General features: G+C 57.6%; 2 protein-coding genes across 3 annotated transcripts in view; one reads left to right on the top strand and one right to left on the bottom strand.

The window, feature by feature from the left end:
• The first annotated feature begins 1281 nt into the window (after positions 1–1281).
• LOC116635805 lies at positions 1282–7614 on the top strand. The gene is made up of 2 exons (XM_032410113.1): positions 1282–1359; positions 1652–7614. Exons 1-2 carry the CDS (start codon positions 1282–1284, stop codon positions 2579–2581), a joined length of 1008 nt encoding a protein of 335 aa, XP_032266004.1. The 3' UTR covers positions 2582–7614.
• A 1023-nt stretch (positions 7615–8637) lies between these two features.
• BTBD9 (BTB domain containing 9) overlaps positions 8638–22023 on the bottom strand; it is a 415915-nt gene continuing 402529 nt past the window's right edge. For both annotated transcript variants that reach the window (XM_032409888.1, XM_032409889.1), the window contains exon 11: positions 8638–11273. In XM_032409888.1, coding sequence (XP_032265779.1) covers positions 11076–11273 — 198 coding nt within the window. In that variant the 3' untranslated portion in view covers positions 8638–11075. The remainder of the gene's footprint in view (positions 11274–22023) is intronic.

The following is a 22023-nucleotide window of genomic DNA, read 5'->3' as shown; positions in this document are numbered from 1 at the left end:
GTGGAAACTGCCCAGGCGTCCACCAGGGGATGAATGGATAAACAAAATGGGGTGTAGTCCTACAATTCGGCCATGAAAAGAAATCAAATACACTTGCTGCAGTGTGGACAAAGCTCAAAAACACGCGGCTGCGTCCGACAAGCCAGTCACAGATCACACATGATGTGGTTCTGTTGAAGGGAGATGTCAGAATGGGCAGATCCATAGAGACTGAAAGCAGATGGGTGGTCCCGAGGGGTCCCGGGGAGAGGAGAATGGGCACTGATTGCTTCATGGGTGTGGGTTTCCTTTTGGGGTGATAAACATGTTCTGGACCTAGGTAGAGGTGCCGTTTGCACAACATCGCAAATGTACTAAATGCCACTGAATTGTTCGTTTAAAATGGTGGATTTTATGTTCTGTGAATTTCACTTCAATTAGAAAAAAAATGCCTGGCTACCCTGCAGCCTCGCGCTGGCGAGACCATGTGGAGAGCCCAGAATGAGAGAGAGAAGCCCAGGAGCCCAGCTGCCTGGGTGCCCAGGGCACTCGCCAGGTCCGCGGGGAGCGAGCGAGTCTTCGGGTGACCTGGCCTGGCCCTCCGGCTGACCCAGACGACACCAAGTGGAGCAGAGTGTCTCCACCGAGCCCTGACCAATCTGGATTTGTGAGCAAAATAATGTTGTTTTAGGCCATTAGGTCCTGGGACGGTGGGTCTGCAGTAACGTGGCGTGAACAGGTGACGTCTGACGGCAGCAGGGAGGGCTCGGTGCCTTGGGCATGGTGACTGTAAGTGAGTTTAACCAGCCAGGTTCTGGAAGGGTGGCGCGAGGCCTCAGAGGTGGTGGTACCAGGCAAAGACGGGAGCAGACAGCTGCTGGGGGTGAGACTGGGGGTGACGGCACCCGCTCTGATGGACTCAGCAGGTGCTGATGAAGCAGTGGATTCTGGTACCTTCGCTGAGATCCTCACCAGTGACCCGCCCCTCCCAGTCCTTGGGGCACCTGGTCAGCCCCGGCCCTGGAGGCAGGACGCCGTTCTTGTCCAGCTGGGCCTCCAAGTGCCTCTCTGCCAAGGGGCCCACTCCCTTTGGCCTGTGCCTTCACTGGGGGAGGTGGAAAATTTCACCATCGCAGACACTCACCCAGTGGTTCGCAGGGCTTCGGGTGTTGGCTACCAGCCCCTAGCCAGGCTGGGCCCTTTGATGGAAACAGGACACATCTTAATCAGTAATGCGCCAGACGTCAACCCGCTCCCGAGACAGCAACCCTGGTCAGGTTCCCCAGCGCCTGCGGCGTGGGGATGACAGAGGCTCGGGAGGCACGTGGCGGCCTGGCCACTCCTGACCGCTGGGCTGACGGGAACGAGGCGACACAGGCGGTGAGGTGTCGACTTATTTCTGCCGCTCCTGATGTCCAGACAGTGTCCAGTCACCCAGGCCCCGCTCCCGGGCAGCAGGCCACTGCCGTGGATGGAGATGCAGGACGCAAGACAGGAGCTGCCCCTCCCAGGGGGTCTGACCAGGTGGAAGACCCAAATGTGGAGGAACCAGGGCCTCGGGATGGAGGTACTTGTCGTTTTAGAGCCTGTTGTGGTCAGGACAGGTCTGGCTGGGCATTCGCCAAGGATTAGAGCCAACCCGCTTTCAAAAGTGAGAGAAAAGTGACTCCAGGGCCAGAGAGTATTACTGGGAAAAGAGGTGACCAAGGATGTGACATTAAATTGTGTAGGAATCCTATTATGGAAGAAAAGAGCCAGGGCCTCCGCAGAACTGTGCTGTCTCCAGGTCTGGAGCGTTGTTGAACGAGGGTCTCCTGTTGCCACCAAAGGGCCCACCCAGCTAGGGTCTGTTCCCCCGTCCCCCGAGACCCTGCTGTCCCCATCGGGTGCACCTGCTGGGGTTTCCCCACAGCCGCTCAAAGTCAGAGGTTTGCCCCAGGGCCGTGCCCAGCCCCCAGAGCACCACAGCCCCGAGCTGGAGGTGCCCACGGGCAGCGGCTGGAGATGCTCTGAAGAGCTCACGTGTCCAAAGGGCACCGAGAGGCCTCGCCGGGAGGGCCAGGGAGGGCAGCAGACAGAGGAGCCGGGGCTTGGGCGGAAAGTGCCTGAGGGTGACGTGGGGCTTCGAACTCCCCCTGCAGCAAGGACAGTGCAGACAGAAGGGACCCCCGCTTTGGGCCAGTGGAGTCCTGTGGGCACACACCTGCTGTGCGCCCGCCGCCGGCCCAGGAGTGTGGCCCGCGGTCTTATTGCAGCCCCACCGGCCTCCGGATGGGCCCGCCCGCTGTTCTGGGCGCCGGGTGGGCCCGGGAACGAGGCCCTCGCGCAGCGCCCCCCTCGCCTCCGCTATGTGCAGGACGCGCCAGCAGAGACGCAACCACTTTACGAATCGGCGGGCGTGTCTGAAGGGAACTGGGTGCTCCGTTTGCCGAGCGTCGTGTTTGCGTGTACACGTCGAAGCAAGCTCACCGTGGCTGGAGGCAATCCCTCGGTGGCTTATCTTGCACCGTTTCCTGAGCTTCTGGCATCACCTCCTTCTTTTCCACTCCGGTTATTTTTATTTGCAAACTCTCTCTCTTCTTGGTCATTGCTCGTGATTTAGGGAGAGGGAGAGGAAGGCAGTGTTTGCTCTTTTTATCGTACTGCACGTGTTGCATTTCAGTCCAGACGGCGACTGGCCCTCCAAACTAGCCGTCTGCCATCTTGAATTCAGAGTCCAAGAGCTTCAAAATTTAAATAGATGAAACAAGTAGAATATACTGGAAATGTTGCAGTCCCAGACAGGTGAAGGACTGAAAATGTGTAGCCACTTCGGAAGGGTTGGTCCTTCCAAGTCCTGGGCAAGTGCGTCCGGGTACAGGTACCGTAAGATGACCGTTGGTCGCTGGTGGAAAAATCTTGTCAATGGAAGAAAAGCTAAGACCCTCAGAGGCAGGCAAAGGCTGTCCTTGAAGTCTGATGCCATGCCTCGGTAAAATGAAAGAAGAGTGTGCTGGGAGGATTGGACACATTGAGAAAGGAAAGTGGGGATCCCAGGTGCCCACACAAGAGCTCACAGCCAGCCTCAGGGACTATCTCAGCCATGGTCAATTCCAGAAAACCGGATTCCACCCGAATCAGGCGCCCCCTAAATCCCATCCGTCCTCAGCCCTCTTCTCTTCTTGAAGTCTCGGGGCATTTGCCCCACTGATCTGCCCTCCCTGCTGGCTGTCCCCCCCGAGCTGTTCAGGCACAGGGTCCCTGGTCCCTCAGCCGCCTTTGCTCTCACCTCCCCAGGCTCTACCCACTGGGGCTCCCGGGCTCAGCCCAGGACCGTCTCTTCCCTGCTGGTGATCTCGTCCCAGTTACATAAACACTGGTGACACCGGACTCTCCGCGCTGCCCTCGGCTCTGGGCTGGGGTCCCAGCTGCTCGCACCTCTAGTTCAGTGTTCCTCCAGGCAGCGTGGGTTATTGGGGCCGAAGCTGGGGGGCGCTTGAGAATGCGGATCCCTGGGCCCCGCCGGCCCCTGAGTCGGGACCTGTAGGTGCAGGTGGGGGCCGGGCATTCTGTCACGTTCCAGGGGATTGGTCCGCACTGCGGTGGGCCGACTGCTTCCAGGACTCCTCTCAAACTCGAAAAAAACCTGGTACAACCATGACAGTCTTTCCACACGATGCTCGGGAAAAAACAGAAACCCAAGCAGTTTATCCCCTGAGCTAAGCTGAAATAAACAGGGCCACCCTCACGAGTTCTGGTGCCCGTGATAATACAATCCTGAATATTTCCTGCAAACCGGTACTCCCTGCGTGAAAGCAGTTCTACCCCTAACTTTTGCTGAGCTGATGTACCAAGATAAGTCATCACCTTTAGGCCTAAGGTAAGTGAGAAGCAGCTCCTTCTCCGTCACAGACCGTTTGTGTTTGTTGAGCTTCCTTGCATTCTACAAACCCAGCATGTCCCCAGCCGGCTGCCCCATCCCTGGTTCTGTGAAGGCGACCCCGCTTGGAGTCGACCCTGACCTTGCTGCTTCTCTCTCTCTCTCGGCACCGACCCTCACATCCTGTCAGCCCCTGGAGCTTGCCTCGTCCACGCAGCACCACCTCTCCCCGGATTTCTGCAACAGCCCTCCCCTCTCCTGCTCCCGCCTCTCTGCTCTACGAGAATTCTCCATCGGGGCAGCCGGGGAGCCTGTTACAGTGTGAGTCAGACCGGGGCCCTCCTCTGCTCAGAACCTTCCAATGGCTCCCACGTCACTTGGACAAGAGCCCAATGTTCTCTAAGGATCCTGGGGCCTTTCCCTGCCCCCCCCCCCGCCCCCTTGCTCCCTGGGCCCGTCACCCTGGGCCTCACCCTGCCCCTCACCACGCCAGCCCCGCAGCAAGGCAGGGCCCTGTCTTCCGCTCGCCCTCCTCCTGGGAAGGTCTGCTCAGAGGGCCTCAGTCTCTCCCTTACCCCCGGGGCTTAGCCCAGCTGTCCCCTTCCTGGTTTCCACCGGAGCGTCCGCTTCTAGTCCTGTCCTTGCCACGGGCACATGGGCGTCAGGTGCACTTACACTCGTGGATGTTGTCTGTCGTCCATCCCCCTCCTCAGCAATCAATGTAAGTGCCACGAAGGCAGGACACGGGCCTGCTCTGTGCTCCTTGGTCACCGCTATGTCGCCAGCACGAAGAAAAGGGCCCGGGCTGCGTGGTGGTCACAGCCCGAGGGGACCCGGGGAGCAGCTGCGTGGTGAACCCCAGTCTCTCTGGATTCGGTTTTTGTCTTCTTCAGCACATGGACGAATTGTCGGGAACTGCAGTCCGTTCTAGGCGAACGAAACTAGGAGGTTCGCTCACACGACGGTGCCTAAATCCAGGGACGTTCCAGGGCTCAGCTAGCACCGCTGGAGGGCGTTAGCAAAGAGAAATGTCAAGTCCTGCGTGCAGGTTCAGAAAATAAACACGCCTACCCGCTCCAAGCTGTTCTCGGTGACGAGAGCTCAGGGCGAGGCCACGGTCCGAGGCGGCCCAGTGCGGTCGCGTGGGGTGGCGGCCCCGGCCCGGCGGCAGCAGCGGACTCGCCGGGGTGCACACACGCTGGCGGGCGTCGTGCCCCGCGGGGCCCCGGCAGAGACAGGGCGCGGAGTGAGCGCGAGAGAGCAGCAAGGCCCAGAAACCCCAAAGGCGGGGGAGCTTGGTGCTCTCTGGGAAATTCAGGGTATACACAAGTTTGGCAAGAGCAGCTCGTCGGTCAAGCCCCACAGCAACCCTGAGACTCCTGTCACCCTGTGCATCGAGCCGAGGCCCGCCTCCCCTGTAGCTTTTCCAGGAGCTGGGGCTGGAGTGGCCTCAGGACCTTCGTTACGGGGAGAGTTCTGAGTGTTCCTCAGAGCGGCCACTGCCTCTCTGAAGGGAGCTCTGAGGACTGAGCTGCCCTGTGGGGGGGGCGAGGCTGGGCCCCAAGGCCCTGGGGTGCTCGGCTCCTCCCGGCCACCGCAGGGCCCTGTGCCCACTGTCGTGGCCTGCAAGCTTTTCCGATTCACCAGCGGCGCCTGGCCCCGGAGATGGTGAGACCCCGCTGCCTGGGGCAGGCCTTGGAGGGAGCAGCCGTTACAGAGGCTGGGGCTGGGGCCGTCCCCACCATCAGGCCCCAAGGCGGGCGATGTGCATGGGGAGTGACCTGGAACCTGGGGCTGGAAGCAGCCACGGGAGGACCAGCCTGCCCCCGCACCCTGGGCGGCGCGCGGACGCGTGTCCACCTCGGACAGGCTGGTCCTGTCTGTACCAGGCGCTGTCGGATGCGCTGTCTTGGGCCACAACCCCTGGGGCTCATGGGACGGGATGAGAATATTTGGTGACGGATGGGTGGGTGGACGGTAGTAGTGACACCAGTGTTCCCAGGGTATCCACGGAAACCCAAGCCCCAGAACCCAGATCCCCTCCTTAGAAGCCTCTCAAGACCCTCTTGCCCAACTTTCTTCTGCTGGCGCCTCCCACCTCCAGACGGGCTGGAGCCCCCCACCCTGGCTCTTGGAGGTGGCCTTCGTCAGCTGTCCCAGCTGCAGGGACAGCTGAGCAGGAGACAATGGTGGAGGCAGGTGGAGGCCTTCTCCTCCCCCCACTCCCGGCTCAGGGCTATAAATACTCAGGATGCAAATGGTAAATGCTCGAGACACTTATCATAAATTATAGGTGGATGATTGTGAATCTTTAGGCCATGAGGCCCCTTGGGGATATTTCAGTTCTTTTAAAAAAAACCAAAAACTAACCTGATGGGCCGGGGGGGGGGGGGGCCCTTTCACAGTCTGGCTTTCGTCTGGGAGAGGCCGGGGTGCCGGGAAGGAGGACTGAGGGGCAGGTGAGCAGGGGGCACTATGCCCCTCGCAATGAGTCCGTCACAGAGGAAACGACCTGGCCCAGGTCAACGGTGACTCAGAGCCAGACGACAGGGAGGGCACCTTTGGCCGTTCTGCTAGGTTGGAATGTTAGCCCATGGGCATTATTACTTTACCAATATTTTTTAACGAGTAGTTTAAGAGACTGGGGATATTCAAGGTGTGTGTTTGTGGGGGGAGCTGGTCTGTGCACCTGCCCCACAGCCCTGCTATGGAGGCAGGTCCCAGCCCACATCCGGCCAGCAGGAAGTCCTGCCTGAAGGGACGCGGCGGGGGAGCTCGCAGTTGTCCGAGCAGCTCCCACGTCTGCAGAGGCAGGAGGTGCATGCCCCCCCCCCCCCGCCAGTCTGATGGAAACCAGCAGAGTCACCGCGTCCCGTCTCCTCCCCACGACACCGCACAGGGCTAGCTAGGGCTGAGGCATACGGGAAGCGGGTCTACCCTCCGAGCAAACCCTTCTCACCACCCGGTCCCTCATACCACCAGGGCTTCAGGATCCCGTCCAGTAATTAGGCTGCCTGCTCCACTCCGAGGAGGAGAAACAGAGCATCCTAGTTGCCCCGCGTGCCGTCTAAAACCGTTCCCTTCCCCTTTCCCAGAAAGTCCTGAGCAAACACCAGGCACCAGGCTGACTTCTAATTTAATATTATAATAATAAAAACCATGGTGGTACAGAACCATGAGCTGCATTTTAAATTCCTCGGGCCACTAATGAGCACTGAACTCCTGCTGGAGCTGTTGTCAGGACAAACACACAGAATCGATGGCTGCAGCAGCCAAAACAAATGGAGCGTGGCCTCTGCCCAGCGACAGCGGCCGCCCCACCCGGCGCCGCCCCGACCTCGGTGACCCCCGAGGGCCCCGCCACCTGCACGGGAGGCGGCGTCAACATGGGAACACCAAAAAGCCAACGCTAATGAGGAGAAACTCCTGGAAGGAGACAAATTTAATTTTCTCTTCCTCTTTTGACACCTTTCCTCCTTGTCCAAAGGAAGGTTCTTAACTGAAGCCCGCGATGGGGTTCGCTCCCTCTCCTTTTTACCAAGTGGCCTCGGCACACAGGATGCTCTGCTTTTTATTGCGGATTATACCTTCCTTTTTTTCTTCCGAGTCTCTAGAAAGAAAAAGTGATTACAATTTTGTTATCTTCTATAAAAAAAAAAAAGAAAGGTGACGTTGACTGGGTTGGAGCCATCTGCACAACGACTGACAATTGGGGCGACAGCGTAAGTACTGAGCAATTTTTTGCACAATTCAGAAACTCATTTTTTTTTTTTTTTTTGACCAAGGGATCAGTCTAACAAACAGATCCCACTCTTGCTGAAAATAATTTCTTTTCCCAACTGTTCTAGGAATAAAACACTTTTAATGTATTTGTCAGGAATTGACACTTCATTTAATAAGATTAAAAAGTGACAATTTGAAGAGCAATTGAGAAGAGTCCCACATTCATCGTGGGCTCGCAGTTCTAACGAGAGTCAGAAGAAGTAAAACAGAAACAGCACTGAGAATATGGGGAACAAGTCTGGGCGGGCGTGCGCGCGCGTGTCGGACTATCACACCTGCTTCAGATCCGCAGACGAGCAGGCCGCCAGCCCCGCGCGCACACGGGCAGTGGACGCAGGCCCCACCTGGTGTGCCCAGTGTCACCCCAGCTGGCCCTCCCAGCAGCTGCCAGAAGGCGACGGCTATCCCCCAAATCCCCAGTACAGCTGATTCTTGCCCCCAAATCATGATCTAAAGGGAAGGGCAGGGGCTCTGGCAGTGTTCGAGTTCCTGACCTGGCTGGTAGGCACGAAGGTGGTGTTCCACGGTTAGTAACTGAGACGCATCACAGGCACGGGCCAGAGGCCACAAGCACCCCTCTATCTGTCCCCACGGAGGGCCGGGCCTCGCCCGACCTCTCCTCAAACCAGTTATGGCCCAGGCTGCACCCTCACAGGGCGGGGTCCCTCGTCTGCCCCCGGCCCCCTGGTGACTGGCCGGGTCTTCTTCCTCACACTCCACAGGGGAAGTGGCCGCCACCCGCTGCTGGGGCGACGACTCAGCAGGCACGTGGGAGGCCTTCCGGCTGCGCGCCGGGCTGTCTTGTCTGCACTCCCGTTTAGCTCCGTGGGGCTCTTGCAGTTTGGGGGCCATTTTGGTCTAGCTGGCTGCAGGGAGCCCCCCACAGGACCAGCCAGGGTTCTGGAGATCTGCGCATGTCTGGGGCCACGCACCCTGACTGGGGGCTGCAGGCCGCATCCAGAAGGCCCCGGCCCAGCCAGGCACGCAGAAGGAGCCCCCTGCTCCCCAAATCAGAAGGCTCACCACGGAAGGCAGAGCCCACTGACCTGGCAGCAGGAGGGAGAGCAGAGCGGCTTCTGCGGGGCTTCGTCCACGCCGGCCTGGGCTCTAGAGCGGGCTTCCATGCAAGCAAGGCCTCGCGACCGGCCCAGGAGACGAGGGCGGCGAGCCGACGGCCGCAGCCGCAGGGGAGGGAACGCGGCCACGTGCCCGTCCCCCCTGCTGCCGTATGCTGGCCGCTCCCGTCTTCCCCTCCTTCCCTTATCTGCTGAGACCCACTCCGATCCCCCAGGACAGACCTCGGGGCAGGCGTGCGGACGGTGCGGGCGCGGAAGGCAATCCGCAGGGGAGAGCGGGAGGCCGGGAGGCGCCCACACGTGGGTCTGGTGCTGAAGCTCCGCGGCCTGTGCCTCTTCGGTGTGCCACGGAGCTGCCAGACCTGGGCCCGAGACGGCGGCGTGGGCCGTGGCCTGGTGGGACCCAACGGTCTGGGGATGGAGGGCTGGAACCTTCCAGGTCCTCACCAGCCCACTCCCCTCCTCCCAGGTCGGCAGTGCCAGCCAAGCCCGGGGACTCCTCCCTGGACAGGCGACTCCAAAGTTTGAATGGAGACTTTCCAAACATCTGAACTCTGCCCTTGCTGACTTCTCGGGCTCCTTCTGCTCCCTGCCGGGTAGTGACTGCGCTGCTGAAGGAAGTGCCGAGTGGACAGGAGTTCTCCATGCTAACTGGCGACCGCGTGCCGGGTGCTGACAAAGGCAGTGGCCAAGTCCCACGGGGCGGCCACCCATGGCCAGCGAGCGGCCCTGCCATCTGTTACGGGAACCTCCCGCCCCCCTCCCACCCTGTGAGATGCCTGGCACCCCACTCGCCCCACGTGGTGGGGAAGGAGTCAGATGCGCAAGCTGAGAGCGGGGGTGGGGGGGCCCAGAGCCTCTGCAGCTGTGGCTGGCACTGTGGCACCCCCCCCACTGTCTCCTGCCGCCCATGTTCAAACAGAAAGCCCACCTTCCTGCTTAATCATGTGGTTTGATGCCCCCCTGCTGCTCCCATATTGAGAGATCACTCAAGACCAAGTTACACTGGAGAAAGCATTTAGTTAGTGGGCCCAGGGCTCTGTGTCCACCCACAACCCCACGTGTCTTTAAGACCCCAGAAAGGAACCTTCCCCTGTAAGCCCACCCTCCTCCAAGCGGGGTCACAGGGTGTGCCGAGGGCCTGGGCCTGCGTCTGGGGGGCCGGGGGACCGCGGCCTGCTTCCAGGCAGCAGGCTGAGCACGTTACAAAGGGTAGTTAGCGCTGGACTGGAAGTCACTAAGCAGGAGACATGACAGAGCCACGACAGGCCACGGCAGTCAGAGGAGATTGGCTCGAGGAGAAAAGCTTCTTAGAACGGCTTTTTCTTCTAAACCCCGGCCGAGTAGTAGGGTCTGGGGGTGAAACACAGCAAGCCCTGAACTATCACAACCGCGCTGCGCAGCCCCAGTTTCGAGTTCCTGACCCTGGCTGGCAGGAGGGCCGCCGTCCCCACGGCCCGGCTAACCAGTGGTGATTCAGGGGCGGGCTCAGCCCAACTGGAAGCTGCTGCGGACTTCCAGATACATTTACAGACTTATGAACAGGAAATTAGCAGGTGGCAAAATATTTCCTTGTCAGCCTCCCAAGCTTAAAGGCTGGATATGTTTCAGGAATGACAGGTTAATAACTCAGGAATTCGAGTGATTATTAACTCCAGTGTCCTCGGATTGATTTGCTCATTGTGTATTTTGTTGAACTTCCTCAGAGGATTTTCCTTGTCAGACCAGGTGCCATGACGAGCCATCTGTGCCTCATTTCGGAGCTTGCACAGAATCTCTCCGCTCCAGCCCAGGCTTAACCGTACAAAACTAAGGAAGGAAAATTACAGCGTCAAAAGGGATTAAAACAAGTGATTTGCTGTTTGAGCATTTCAAAAAGATCTGGAACACCTATGATTCAGCAAATGGACAATAACTAAAAGAAAGAAAAAATCATTTAGTTGCCAGGGCAATGTGTTCCATAAAAGTAAACACTCTTCGGAAACCCACTTGGTAAACCAGGTCATAAAGGCCCGATGGATCCTCCCACACTCGAGCCCGGGTGCCGACGTATTCCGACACGGGCCGTCTACCGCTGCCTTCTGTCCCCTTTGCCCGGGTTAGATTAGAGAGGTAGGGTGTTAATGGTGGACTTGATGAAGACTGAAGACCCATTTTCTCCCCGTGGAGACCAGCCTAATTTGAACAAATTGAGGAGAACAAAGCAGCCCCTTTCTGTCCTTGGGAGAAAGCCTGTTCTGTGTCCGCGTTTTTGCAGCTCAGTCTGCCCCTCCCGGCAGGGGAGGGGGACGGTCAACAGAGATCCCTCCTGGGAGGACGCCCGTCCTGGCCCCCTGCCCTCGGGGCCCACCCGCGCCTCCACGTCGTCGGCGCCCCCTTTACTGGTGCTGCCGGTTGGGTGAGCGAGAGGCGGAGCCGGGGCTGGAAGGCAGGGAGCTGCCGCTGGGGGCCTGCAGGGCGTGCGGCTCGAACTGTGGGCCGGCCAGGCTGGGCTCCCCTGGCCCCGACTCCTCGCTGCTTTCCTCCTTCTGGCTGCTCTGCTGCTCTGGACACTCAAAGTGGACACAGTGGAACACCTGGCGAGAGAGAGCAAAGGGCCAGTGAGCGACAGTGGCCGTCCCACCGGGAGGCAGCCGAGGTCCTTCGGGGCCCCGCGGCCCCTGGGCATCGACGAGAAGGTGGGACAGAAGTAAATGGGCTGATGGTCTGTAAGTTACAGGCAGTACGACATGGCTTCCTATAAAATGTCCTCACTGGGGGCGCCTGGGTGGCTCAGTCGTTACGAGTCTGCCATCGGCTCAGGTCATGATCCCAGGGTCCTGGGATCGAGCCCCACATCGGGCTCCCTACTCTGCAGGAAGCCTGCTTCTCCCTCTCCCACTCCCTCTGCTTGTGTTCCCTCTCTCGCTGTGTCTCTGTCTGTCAAATAAATAAAATCTTAAAAAAAAAAGCCCTCACTGGATTATTCCATTTCGGGTTATTCTCGTCATACGAGCTCTTCGGTTTTAATTAATTAATGAATCTTGCTTTTGGCAGTTGGGTTGAAGGTCAACAGGGGTTGCCCGTGGTGACGGCTGCCCAGCTCTGTGCTAAACCACTGCGTCATAGGGAGTTGTACGGTATGCTAGTTTATATGTCAATAAAGTTGATATTAAAAAATAAAAAGCCAGCAGGGCGTCACCCTGGGGGAGGACCAGGCTTATCTCCAAGGGTCCAAGCTAGTCCCTCCCTCTGCAGCTCTTCCTGGGCCCCGGGGAAGGGACCGGCTCCTGAGGCGTGATTCCGGGCTGGGCAGCAGTGCGGGGCAGGGGGCTTCACCCTGACCCCGACGCGGTCCGGGCCAATCCGGGACGCACACCAAGTGTGGACGAGCCGGCCACCCCCAGGAGCCGAGAGGCGCTCGCCACAGCCCCTGAGTCCCTGGGGCAGCTGCCTGAGCTCTGTGCTCAGTGCCGGGCCAGCTATGGCGTGGACGGGGCGCAGCTCAGAGCTCAGCGGACCATGGTGTGGGTGTGGGTGTGAGCCTGACACGCCGGGCGTGGAACAGAAGGGCACGTGGTGTGTGAGTTGAGGGGGGGACGAGGGACAGCCAGGAACTCCGTCCGAGGTGGGCCTGCAGGGAAGCTGGCCTGCCCTCCCCAGCACACACGGAAATTCCTTTGTGCACCAACTACCAGGTCCTTCTGGGGTTCCAGCTCCCTGGGGTCGGCCCCGAACTCTCTGAAGGGGAAGAGTCACCACCTCCTCCGCAGCTGTGCTCTTCGGTGTGGGGTTTGCCGAGCCATTTCCCAGGGAGCACGCTGACAGTTTTCAGGAATTCACTTCCAGAGGCTCAGCATCTGTATTTGCTAAGCTGCCTGCGAACGTGGCTGAATTCACAACACGCCGCCTCCCCTCACGGAAGGAGAGCGCAGGCCTGCCCTGCCCTCAGCATCCGGGGGCCCCCCCGCGAGAGCGGGCCTCCGCCCCAGGGAGGTGTTCGAATCCAGAACTGAGGTGTACTCCTGACTCCTGTGACTTTTTAAACATAACTGGGATTTCTTCCAGAATTAAAACATTTTCAAGATACACTGGCTAAAACCCATGAGTAAAAGTTCCGCACGATGACTTTCAGATTTGGTGTGCCTTATTCAATGAGTGGGTTAAAATCGATTTTAGTGAATCACGTCATCAAATATTTATTCCTAATAATTGGTTCCTCCTCTTCCATCTTATAAAAATGTGTATTTTTTTTACCTCGTATTTTAAAAATAATTGTACTTCAACTTAATATTTTACTTTTCAACCTTAAATGTTCAAAGGATTACTTATACCTTCTTTCCCAAGTTCTTTCAAGGGACAAGCAAAACACTTGAAGGCCACTGCTGCTGCCCTTAGGAGACTCTAAGCCCTCAAGGGAGTGCTTTTAAAAGTTAATAGGCACAGCCTAGAGGGAAGGAGGGGCATTTCGGGGTTAGAAGCGTTCCAGGCAGGTTAACAACACGGGTGAAGACCTCAGGAGGAAAGGGCCCACTGGTGTCTGAGGGAAAGATCCAAGTCAGTGGAGCTGGCGAGGCCTCTGCGGAGGAACATTCCAGAACCTGCTCATCCCATGAACACCAACTGGGCACTTCCCGCGGGGCCGAGCCTGCACATCAGCTCCAACAACAAAGACTCTGGCCCCAAAAGTGCACATGCCGCTGATGAGGTGCAGGGATGTTTGGGGAGATTCATCTGGCCATGAGGGCAGGGTGGCCTGCAGATGGAGGACAGTGTGGTCAGCTCCGGGCCAACGGTGTTGTCCTCAGCAAGGGGTGAGAGCTTTGGGTGGGAGGTCATAGAGGCCAAGGGGAGGAGCTACGGTCCGTGAGGTGATTCAGGAGAAACACACATCAACCCTGGCTACTTGTTAGAGGTGAAGTTCAGCAAAGTGGGACAAATCCGGAGGACTCCCAAACTTCTGGGATGAGCTGGCACAGGAGGCTGGAGCCCAGGTGGCCGGGGGTGGGGGGTGCGCAGGAAGGGCCGCACAGGCTCACTGGGCAAGGGAGGCGTGTGAAGAGGGGCCTGGCGGTAGCGGATCCCAGGAAGAGGCAGGGGCAGTGATGGGGAGGCTGGAAGCCTCAGCTGGAATGGGGTTTAGGGGTGAGTTCCACTTCCTGAGGGGCCCGATGGCTCAAGAGTGTTAAACAGACTAGTGTGCTGGACTGGAGGGACGGAGGCTGGGGGTGTGGCGGGGGGACCGCTGGGCAGAAGCCCAGCTGCTGGACCAGAGCCTCCTGGACAGACAGCTGGTAGGGCCCTGGCTCCCCAAACGGTACTACCTAATCCCCGGCTTTCTCCGTTTCGTCTCCAGGCTTCTGCTAAAGAAGTAAGATGGTGAAACTGGCAAAGCTCTCGGTGAACTTGGGTACAAATGCTGAGTGTGCCTGGTTTGTAGTGATATTTGCACTGGCTGGTGGGTGCCTGGAGCCTGCGTGGACAGCCACGAAAGGCAGGCCATGTGGCCCAGGGGCATGGCACCTTCCTGGCCCATGAGGGCGGGACACACTGCCCCCCGCCCCTGCCCCCACCCCGGGCCACCCAGTGCTTCCAGGACAATGGCAATTCCCACCCTGCTCCCTTTTTTCCGCCGGCCTGCTGGCCGAGAGGGGCCGCTCAGCTTCGATTCTGCCCGTGTGGCGAGTCTGCTGCTGGATAAGGGCCTGTCTGTAGGCACAGGTGCCCTGGGAGCGGGCAGGACGCAGGGCAGGGCTGGTGGGCACCTGCTCCTCTCGCTGAGGGAGGCGGCACAGCTGTGGCAGACAGTTGCAGGGGGTGGGGGTGGGGGGACAAGGAACTGTCCCTCCTTCGTCCCAGGGGCTCTGTGGCCACCATGGCTCAAGCACGCGCACCGTGCACACACACACACAACCTTCTACTGTAGAATCGGTTCACAGAGGAGAAGACATGTAATGGCAACTGTGAGATTATAGTTAAATTATAAATCCCGTGCTTACCTTCGTGCATCACTATTTTCCCCATATTCCCACCTCAATTCATTTATCTACCGCTGTTTCAAATTTCACATCTCAAACTCTAATATGAAGACTAATGGAGGCCATGTGTCTTCAGGTCTGTCGTGTTCATTCTGGCAGAGCCGGGTTCCTTGGAGGGAGCGGATTTCTCTCCCTGAAGCTCAGGGGGCCCTGTTCTCACCATGGTGCTTCCTGGGGGCATCGCGGTGCCAAGTCACCCCCATCCTCCTCCCTTTTCCTTTCTTCCCTTCCTTTCTGCCGTTAGAGCAAATCTCCCTGTTTGGGCCCATCTGCAGGTGCTAACCTGGCAAGAGCCCGACGGGAGGGCTGTTGTGATTCTGACCTGTCTGGGCCATCAGCTCTGACCTGCACCACGCAGGGCAAACCTGGACATCTGAGCGGCCGCTATTAATCTCTTCTCCATCAGTTTAACATTCTTTAAGCTTTTCAAGTGACAAGACCATCTTTGGGCAGGTTAGCGACGGCCTCTCTGGCCTTATGAGCACTCTTCTTTCTAAGCGCAGGTGGGGCTGTCGGGGGCACACCAGGCCAGCCCCCAAAACACCCCTCTGCTGCCTGGAGCCCCACCCGCACCCTCTCTCAAGCCCCTCCCTGGAACTTCTCGCAAGCCAACAGACACCCTGCTCTCTTTCCCAGTCCAATCTGGTCACACTCTGTCCCCAGAGCCCGCGTCTCCACCCTCTGGCAGGGAAATGTGCACACGCTGTCCTTACTGCACCTGCCCCATCTCTGACCCTGAGTCCTTAGCCTGCCCCATCAGGCTCTCTAGCCCGTTATTTGTGCAATCCTGCAGCCTGCGCTCTCGGCTCATAGCTCCGGAGACTATTCCTCAGGCCCTGGGGCTGATGGTCATCCGTGCATTGACTGATGCTTGCCCAGTCCTCATTACCTTCCCTCTGTATGGAAGGGATTTCTACCCCCGTGCGCCTGCGAGCTTCTCTGTGCCCTTAATTTCTGGGCAAGCTCTTGCCCCACAGGCCCTGCGAGGCTTCAGGCCTCCCGCCCCCAAAGCCTGGCCCACTCCTGCCTCTGTCTACCCATCTCAGCAACCTTGGGACTCAAGGACCAACGCATGGTTGTCCCTTCTCCCATGCAGGCCTTGCACAGGAATAAACATATCACTGTTTCAATTCTGGATTGAAAAATAAACTTAAAAAGCTCTCTGTGGGGCCAGGCACTATCAGCTGGCCCTTCAGAACGTGCCTCTCATCTTGGAAAGGGTCCCATCAGCGTCCCTACTCTGAGGGGCAGGGGGCTTCTGCTCTGCATGGCGCTGGGAAGGCCTGGGAGGACTGTCTGTAGTGGGCGCCTCATAAATGCTCGCTGGCCTGCCTCTTACTGCCCTCCTTCCCGCTGTCATTCCCACTTCCAGCCTGCATTTCTCTCTTCCCTAACTTGGGTGATGTGAATGGCACAACCGTCTTTAGCCCATTTAACCAACCTGCTTTAAAATAATAGTGCAAATGGCTGTTAGTCCCCCCACGGCCAGCAATAGTGCCAATGAATCTCCGCGGGCTGTTTTCATGTTCCGCTAGGGCTGTCCCTCCTGAGAGAGCCTAGGCACAGCTCCCCTGGCACCTGTGGCGGCTCCCCCCCCATCTGAGTTAGGGCAGACAGGAGGCTGTGGACCGCCCGGCTGCCGGCTGCCTGACCGAGCCCCGCTATGGCCCCGCGGCGGGCGTGCAGGTGACCAGACAGGAGGGACGGGGCCACCTCCGAGCCGGGCTTCAGTCTGGGGCCCAAGGGTGTCCCTGAAGGACCACTGAACTTCAGTGTGGGCTCCCTAAGCATCTCCGGAGAGCCAAGCAGCCTCTGCCAGATTCAAAGGCAACACACAGGAAACAGTTACTTTTGGGAAGTCACAAACGGTGTGCTGATAGTTCTAAGGGAAAAAGGGTGTGCTACAAATGGGAAGATGGGTCAGGCCTGGAGTCAGTGAAGAGGTAAAATGTGTAGTGGGAGTCAGAACAAGCAGGCAAAGGGCAGGCGGAAGTTGGGAAAGGAAGGGTGGCTCTGGGTGCCAGGCATAGAGAGGGCAGCGCGAGCCCCACATGTGTGGGAGGAGTGGCCGGAGGAACCGGGTGACGGGTGTGGAGGTCAGGAGGTCTGAGCGCATCCATTCATTTACTCAACAACACGCACAAGGCACCTGCCGACCACGTGGGTCCTGGTCCCTCAGAGGGTGCACCATCCGGTCAGGACAGCAGACACATTCGTGGACGAGCAAGGAGCTCTGGGCCTACAGGGAGCCATGACGGCATGGAGGGGTGCCCAGCCAGCCGAAGGGGGAGTCAGGAATGAACGCTTCCTGGGGGTGGAGATGTCTGAGCTGGGTCGGGAAGCTGGAGGCAGCCAAGCAGGAAAGGCCAGAGGAGGGAGCCCTTGACGCAGCAGGAGAGGGGAGCTCTCCAGCCAAGGGTGATGATGGAGAGAGCAGGGGGGTACGGGGTGGGTGGCAGTGGGGGGCATGGCTCAGGGCAGCACTCTGAGGGGCTGGCCAGACCTGAGCAGGGGGCCAAAGGCTCCGGACAGAGGAGGCTCTTAAAAAAGCATTCAATTAAAAATATTACAAAAGGAATACAAATAATAAAACTGTCTAAAGGGTGGGGGGAGTCTAAAGGATTAAGATAGGGACAAGAAACCCTTAAACTCTGAAACCCCCTGAGGTAGACTTCAGTGATTTGGGATAAACAGGAAAGAGTCATTTTTAAAGGAAGAATAACAGAACTTGAGAACAGACATGGTGAGACGGACATAGGAAAGAAAAGGGTCCGCAGTGGCTGGAAGGATTCTCTGGGAGGACAGAGATGGCAGCCTGCCTCGCTAAGAAGGTGGCAGCAGCGGGGTCCCAGGCTCCAGGCTCAGCCAACCTCCAAGGGCCTGTCCTTGCCTTCAGATCCTTTCCCTGTTTTTGTTTTTTAAACTTCAAGGCATCCCACTGAGCACAAACATGGACTAGGGCGCTGAGTGGGGGTGGGGGGTGGCTGTATGGTGCCCCTGCTGGTATGAGTTTACTTCCCTGCAGAGGAGGCAACAGTGTGCCCAAGGTCCCAGGAGTGAGTGGAGGGATTCAACCTCAGGGCCGAGCAGCTCTTAAGCCTGCCCACCCCTCTGTAGAACAGCGCGCCGGCCCCGAACCCGACACAGCACAACGCCAATACCCAGCCAGGCTCTGGGCTCCCGCACCTCACCACCATCATCTCGTGCAAGACTGGGCACCTGGGCACCCAGAGGGGGGACCTGACTCTGTTCTTGGGAGCAGGGCTCGGAAGTGAGCCTGTTGGGGAAGAGAGGCGGCAGGGCCTCTGCTCTGTTCACAGGGAGACCAGGGGAGGTAGCTGAAGGCTCGGGGAGTCCTCACTACCCCCCGGGGGCACGGGCTGCCCCCCGAAGTGTCCTCCTGTGGGGCCGCAGCCTGAAGCTCCTCTGCCTCCCCCTAGGGGAGAACAGCCAGGTCCTGAGTTTCTCTTTGCTCAGAAGCTTGTGTCATTCCACTTCTTTCCCGCGAACCTTCCCAAGACTGCAATACCCCTTGGAAAGGATGTGACCAAAAGTGAATGAGGCGTACAGGGCAGGCGCACCACTGATTTATGCAAAACCATTACCACGGCCGCCGCACCATTCTCCTATCCCCTTTTCGGCAATCATGTATCCCATTAGCCTGTTTGATTGCCACTGCTCACAAAGGGGCACCTTCGCTGAACCAGCTTCAGTGGCCTCTGGATCTGTCCCCCGAGAGGAGCCGGCTAATTTGGAATGTAGTCGTGTGTACGAATCCGACACAGCTTGAGTCACTATCCGGGTGTCCTTTTTTGTAGCTGCTGTTTATTATCACTTTGCCTTTCCTCTCTGGGAGCCATAATTCTCGACACGTTTGAGAGAGTCTGGGGCGTTCTTTTCTCAGGGAGCCACCTGCAGGGGACGTGCACAGCCGCGCCGGCCTGTGCTTGGGCAAGCCCCTCGGCCGCGGGCCGTGCCTCCCTTCATTATGGGGGCTCCCCAAGCACAGTGTGCTCGACAGAGCTTCGAGGCGCTTAGACACACGGAAGCCTCGGCTCATGTTCCCAGGTTGCGCTAAGAGTCCACCGTGAACTGTAGCAGAAATTGGGAAAATTTAATAAATGTTGATCCATGGCTCTACCTTGCTTTTCTGGTTTCTCCTGAGTAATTTTCCCAGTCTGCTCTCATGCCTGCCAGTACAAATAGGATTCCTGACTTTCGACTTAAATTTCCGAGGTGACATATCTTGATAAGATAGGTAACTGCCTCTCAGGGGTATGTGCCCATAAGTCAGGCACAAAGACACGGCTTCTGGGCAATGCCACCCCGAAGACCGCCTGCTCGGCTTTCCCCGTGTCCACGGCGGCAGCACCTGCACCCACACCGTGTTCAATGAGCGCTCACGGATCCCGACGCTGGCGACAAGGAACGTCTTTCTTACACCCACCGTGGGAGCTCAGGTTAAGCGTCCCTCTGCAGTCTGCTGGGATGCTTCACTTTTTGTTCCTCTAAAGCTGAAGTCCAAGTGTCTCCAACAAAACACCCTTTTTTATGAGCAACAGTTCTGTCTATGTTCATCCGAACAGCCCAAAACATGGTTTTCAGTTAAGAAACGCTTTTTTAACGGGAGACATTTCCAGATTGTGAACAATACTTTTTCAGTATTGCTTCGGGGTGACACGATGCCCAAACCGTTTTTGCACAAGTATCTAATCCTAATAGGCACAGGAGTACGATTCCTGGTGACACTGCTTATGTATGGCAAGTTCTTGAACTTTCCAATACCACTTTCCCACATTCGCGTAGGCCAGGGCTCCCACAGATCCCTGGAACTTTATGGCTTGGAAGGTTCTGGAAAAAGAGCCTTTCCAATACATATCGCTCCAGGCAGCCCTGCAATCCCTGGTTACTGTTTTTTCTGTGTGCACACTCCAGAGTTCCAGGGAGAACGATTTACTCTCTCATCGTAATTATCTTGGCCCCGGAGTGTGTTAGAGGTATCTTTTTATTTTTGAAAAAAAGACTAAGAAACAAAACAAGGGAAATGTTCCAGTTCCCACGTAGAACCTGGTAGGTGTGGCCTTGCCAAGACCCCCTTCCTGCTGGAGGGGCATCTAGGAGCCTGCCTGTGCCCCCTCGCCCTAGAAGGCCAGCTCGAGTAGCCCCAGCTGTCCGGGACAGTTCTTCATTTCCTCTGGCTGCATGGAGATCCTGGGTAGTGGGACTGGGCAGTGGGACACCGCTCGAGATCATTATCCACACAAGCCGGACGTCTCCCTTTGTCTCGCCGCGGGGCGGCTTAGCTTCTGTGCACACCCTCCCCCAGGCCAGTAGGTTAGTGCAAGAGTTACTGCTGCTCACGATATGCAGAAGGACTGTGGAGTGTTTGGAACGATGACCTGCGCTCACTGCCGTGTCACCCTCCCCCTCTCTTCCCAAGCAAATCTTTCATAATCGAGATTTAAGAAGAGACGCCTGTAACAGTTTGTCTTTTATAATTATGCTACAAATTAAATATTTTCCTGCTTTTTCTGTCTCACTGGGAAGGAATCTTTAAGACTGAATTCACTCTCATTTTTTTTTAAGATCTTATTTATTTCTCAGAATGAGAGAGAGAGCACGAGCAGGGGGAGGGGCAGAAAGAAAAGCAGACTCCCCACTGAGCCCAGAGCCCGACGCGGGGCTCCATCCCAGGACCCTGGGATCATGACCTGAGCCAAAGGCAGATGCTTAACTGACTGAGCCACCCATCACTCTCATTTTGAAGACAAGTGTCCTGAGAGCCGGGGAGTAAAGTGACTTGTTGGGGGTCACAGGGCTGGTTGGGGGTGAGGCTGGTACCAGTGCTGGGGTCTCCTGGACTGCACTCGATGAGTGTGGTGAGGCCTTCCCTTCCTTCCACTCTCCTCTCTCTTCCTCGGCTCATCCCCTACTTTGCTAGCCTGTGCATTATGGCTAGGTCTCAGAGCTTACTTCTAGACCCTCCCCACCCCTTTCTTCTTAGCCTGACTTCTGAGGTACCTGACTTCAATCATGATCTAAAGTGTAGCCCTTAAATCCACATTTTTGTCTGGATGGCTCACCTTTAACGCCCCCTTCACCGTGTCCTAGAGTTTCTTGCAACTAAATGCTTCCAGACTTGCCCACAGCCATCACCTGGCCATTCTCCAAGGTCATGGGGATTACAGCCTGGTGCAATCTTCCGTTCTTCCTCACTCCTCAGATGCAGGTTGTCACGGGGGATTCCTGAGAGCTTATTTCCCTCAGAACCCTGCACTAAAGCTCTGGCCCTCAGTCTGATTTATGGAGGGGCTACGGTGTGGGGGACAAGGGGCTGGGTGCTGGGACACAAAGATACCAGGACACCATCACTGCCCTCAAGAAGTGCAGCATAGTGGAGGACCTTGGCAAAGCCTCTGCAGTACTGTTAGGTAAACTCACAGGTGCCAGGTTGGCTTACCTGTCCATGCCAAGGCCTCCTGTTCCTGTGCTTACCTTGTGCCTGGCCCACACCCAGTCCTGCCCCTGCAAATACCACCTCTGCCTTGCATACGCCCCACAGGGCATCCAGGTGCCACCGGAAGGCTGGTTTGTGCCGGTTATTTCTCTTCTGAGCACGTCTGATTTTGGCACCTCCCTCCCCCATCACTGCCATGTGACACCCCCCGGATGGCCAGGTTCCCCCTCCCTGGCAGAAGTGGCAGTTTGAGGTCAGGAGCTCTCTGAGGGAGAGGCTCATGGGTCCATTTGCTCTGTTAGCCCTCGGAGTCTCGGCCCCCAGGATGTTTGCTTCGGTTCTGGTGCTGACCGACCAGGAATTCTGGCCTGGAGAGCCAGCCTATGGCTGTGTGGAGGACCACCTGCCTTTGGGGGCTTAGAGCACAGCCTCTAGAGGATGCTGCAAGGGGGAAACCCCGGGGGAGACACCAAGGGTGTGACCAGACCTCGTGGGGTTGTCTGGGAAATAATGATAGTTTTTTTGTTTAAAAACAAAACAAAACAAAAAAACCCAAAAAGAGTCCCTTTCCCTGTTTTTGTGTTTTTTTTCTTCACTGGAGCCACATGTTGCTATGGCAACGAGGACGGCCCTGGGACCCACAGCCACTCACCGGCCTGACAGAAGCCTGTAAATAAATTCCGCCTCACTCCAGGCTCCGCGCTGAGTGGTCCTGGAGGGCAGCTCAAGCAGCCACTTGCAGACTCTGTCCTGCTGGCGCCGGCTCAGGCGGCCCTCCCGCGGCAAGCTCCCGCGCTGCTTGCTCTTCCCTGCACCAGCACGCGGGGGAGTCTGCCACCGCCCACCCCCACG

The sequence above is a fragment of the Phoca vitulina genome, unplaced genomic scaffold (assembly GCF_004348235.1).
Source record: "Phoca vitulina isolate PV1807 unplaced genomic scaffold, GSC_HSeal_1.0 scaffold11, whole genome shotgun sequence".
Classification (NCBI taxonomy): domain Eukaryota; kingdom Metazoa; phylum Chordata; class Mammalia; order Carnivora; family Phocidae; genus Phoca; species Phoca vitulina.
Note: the sequence above shows the minus strand (reverse complement) of the source record. Positions and strands in the feature narration are given on the sequence as shown.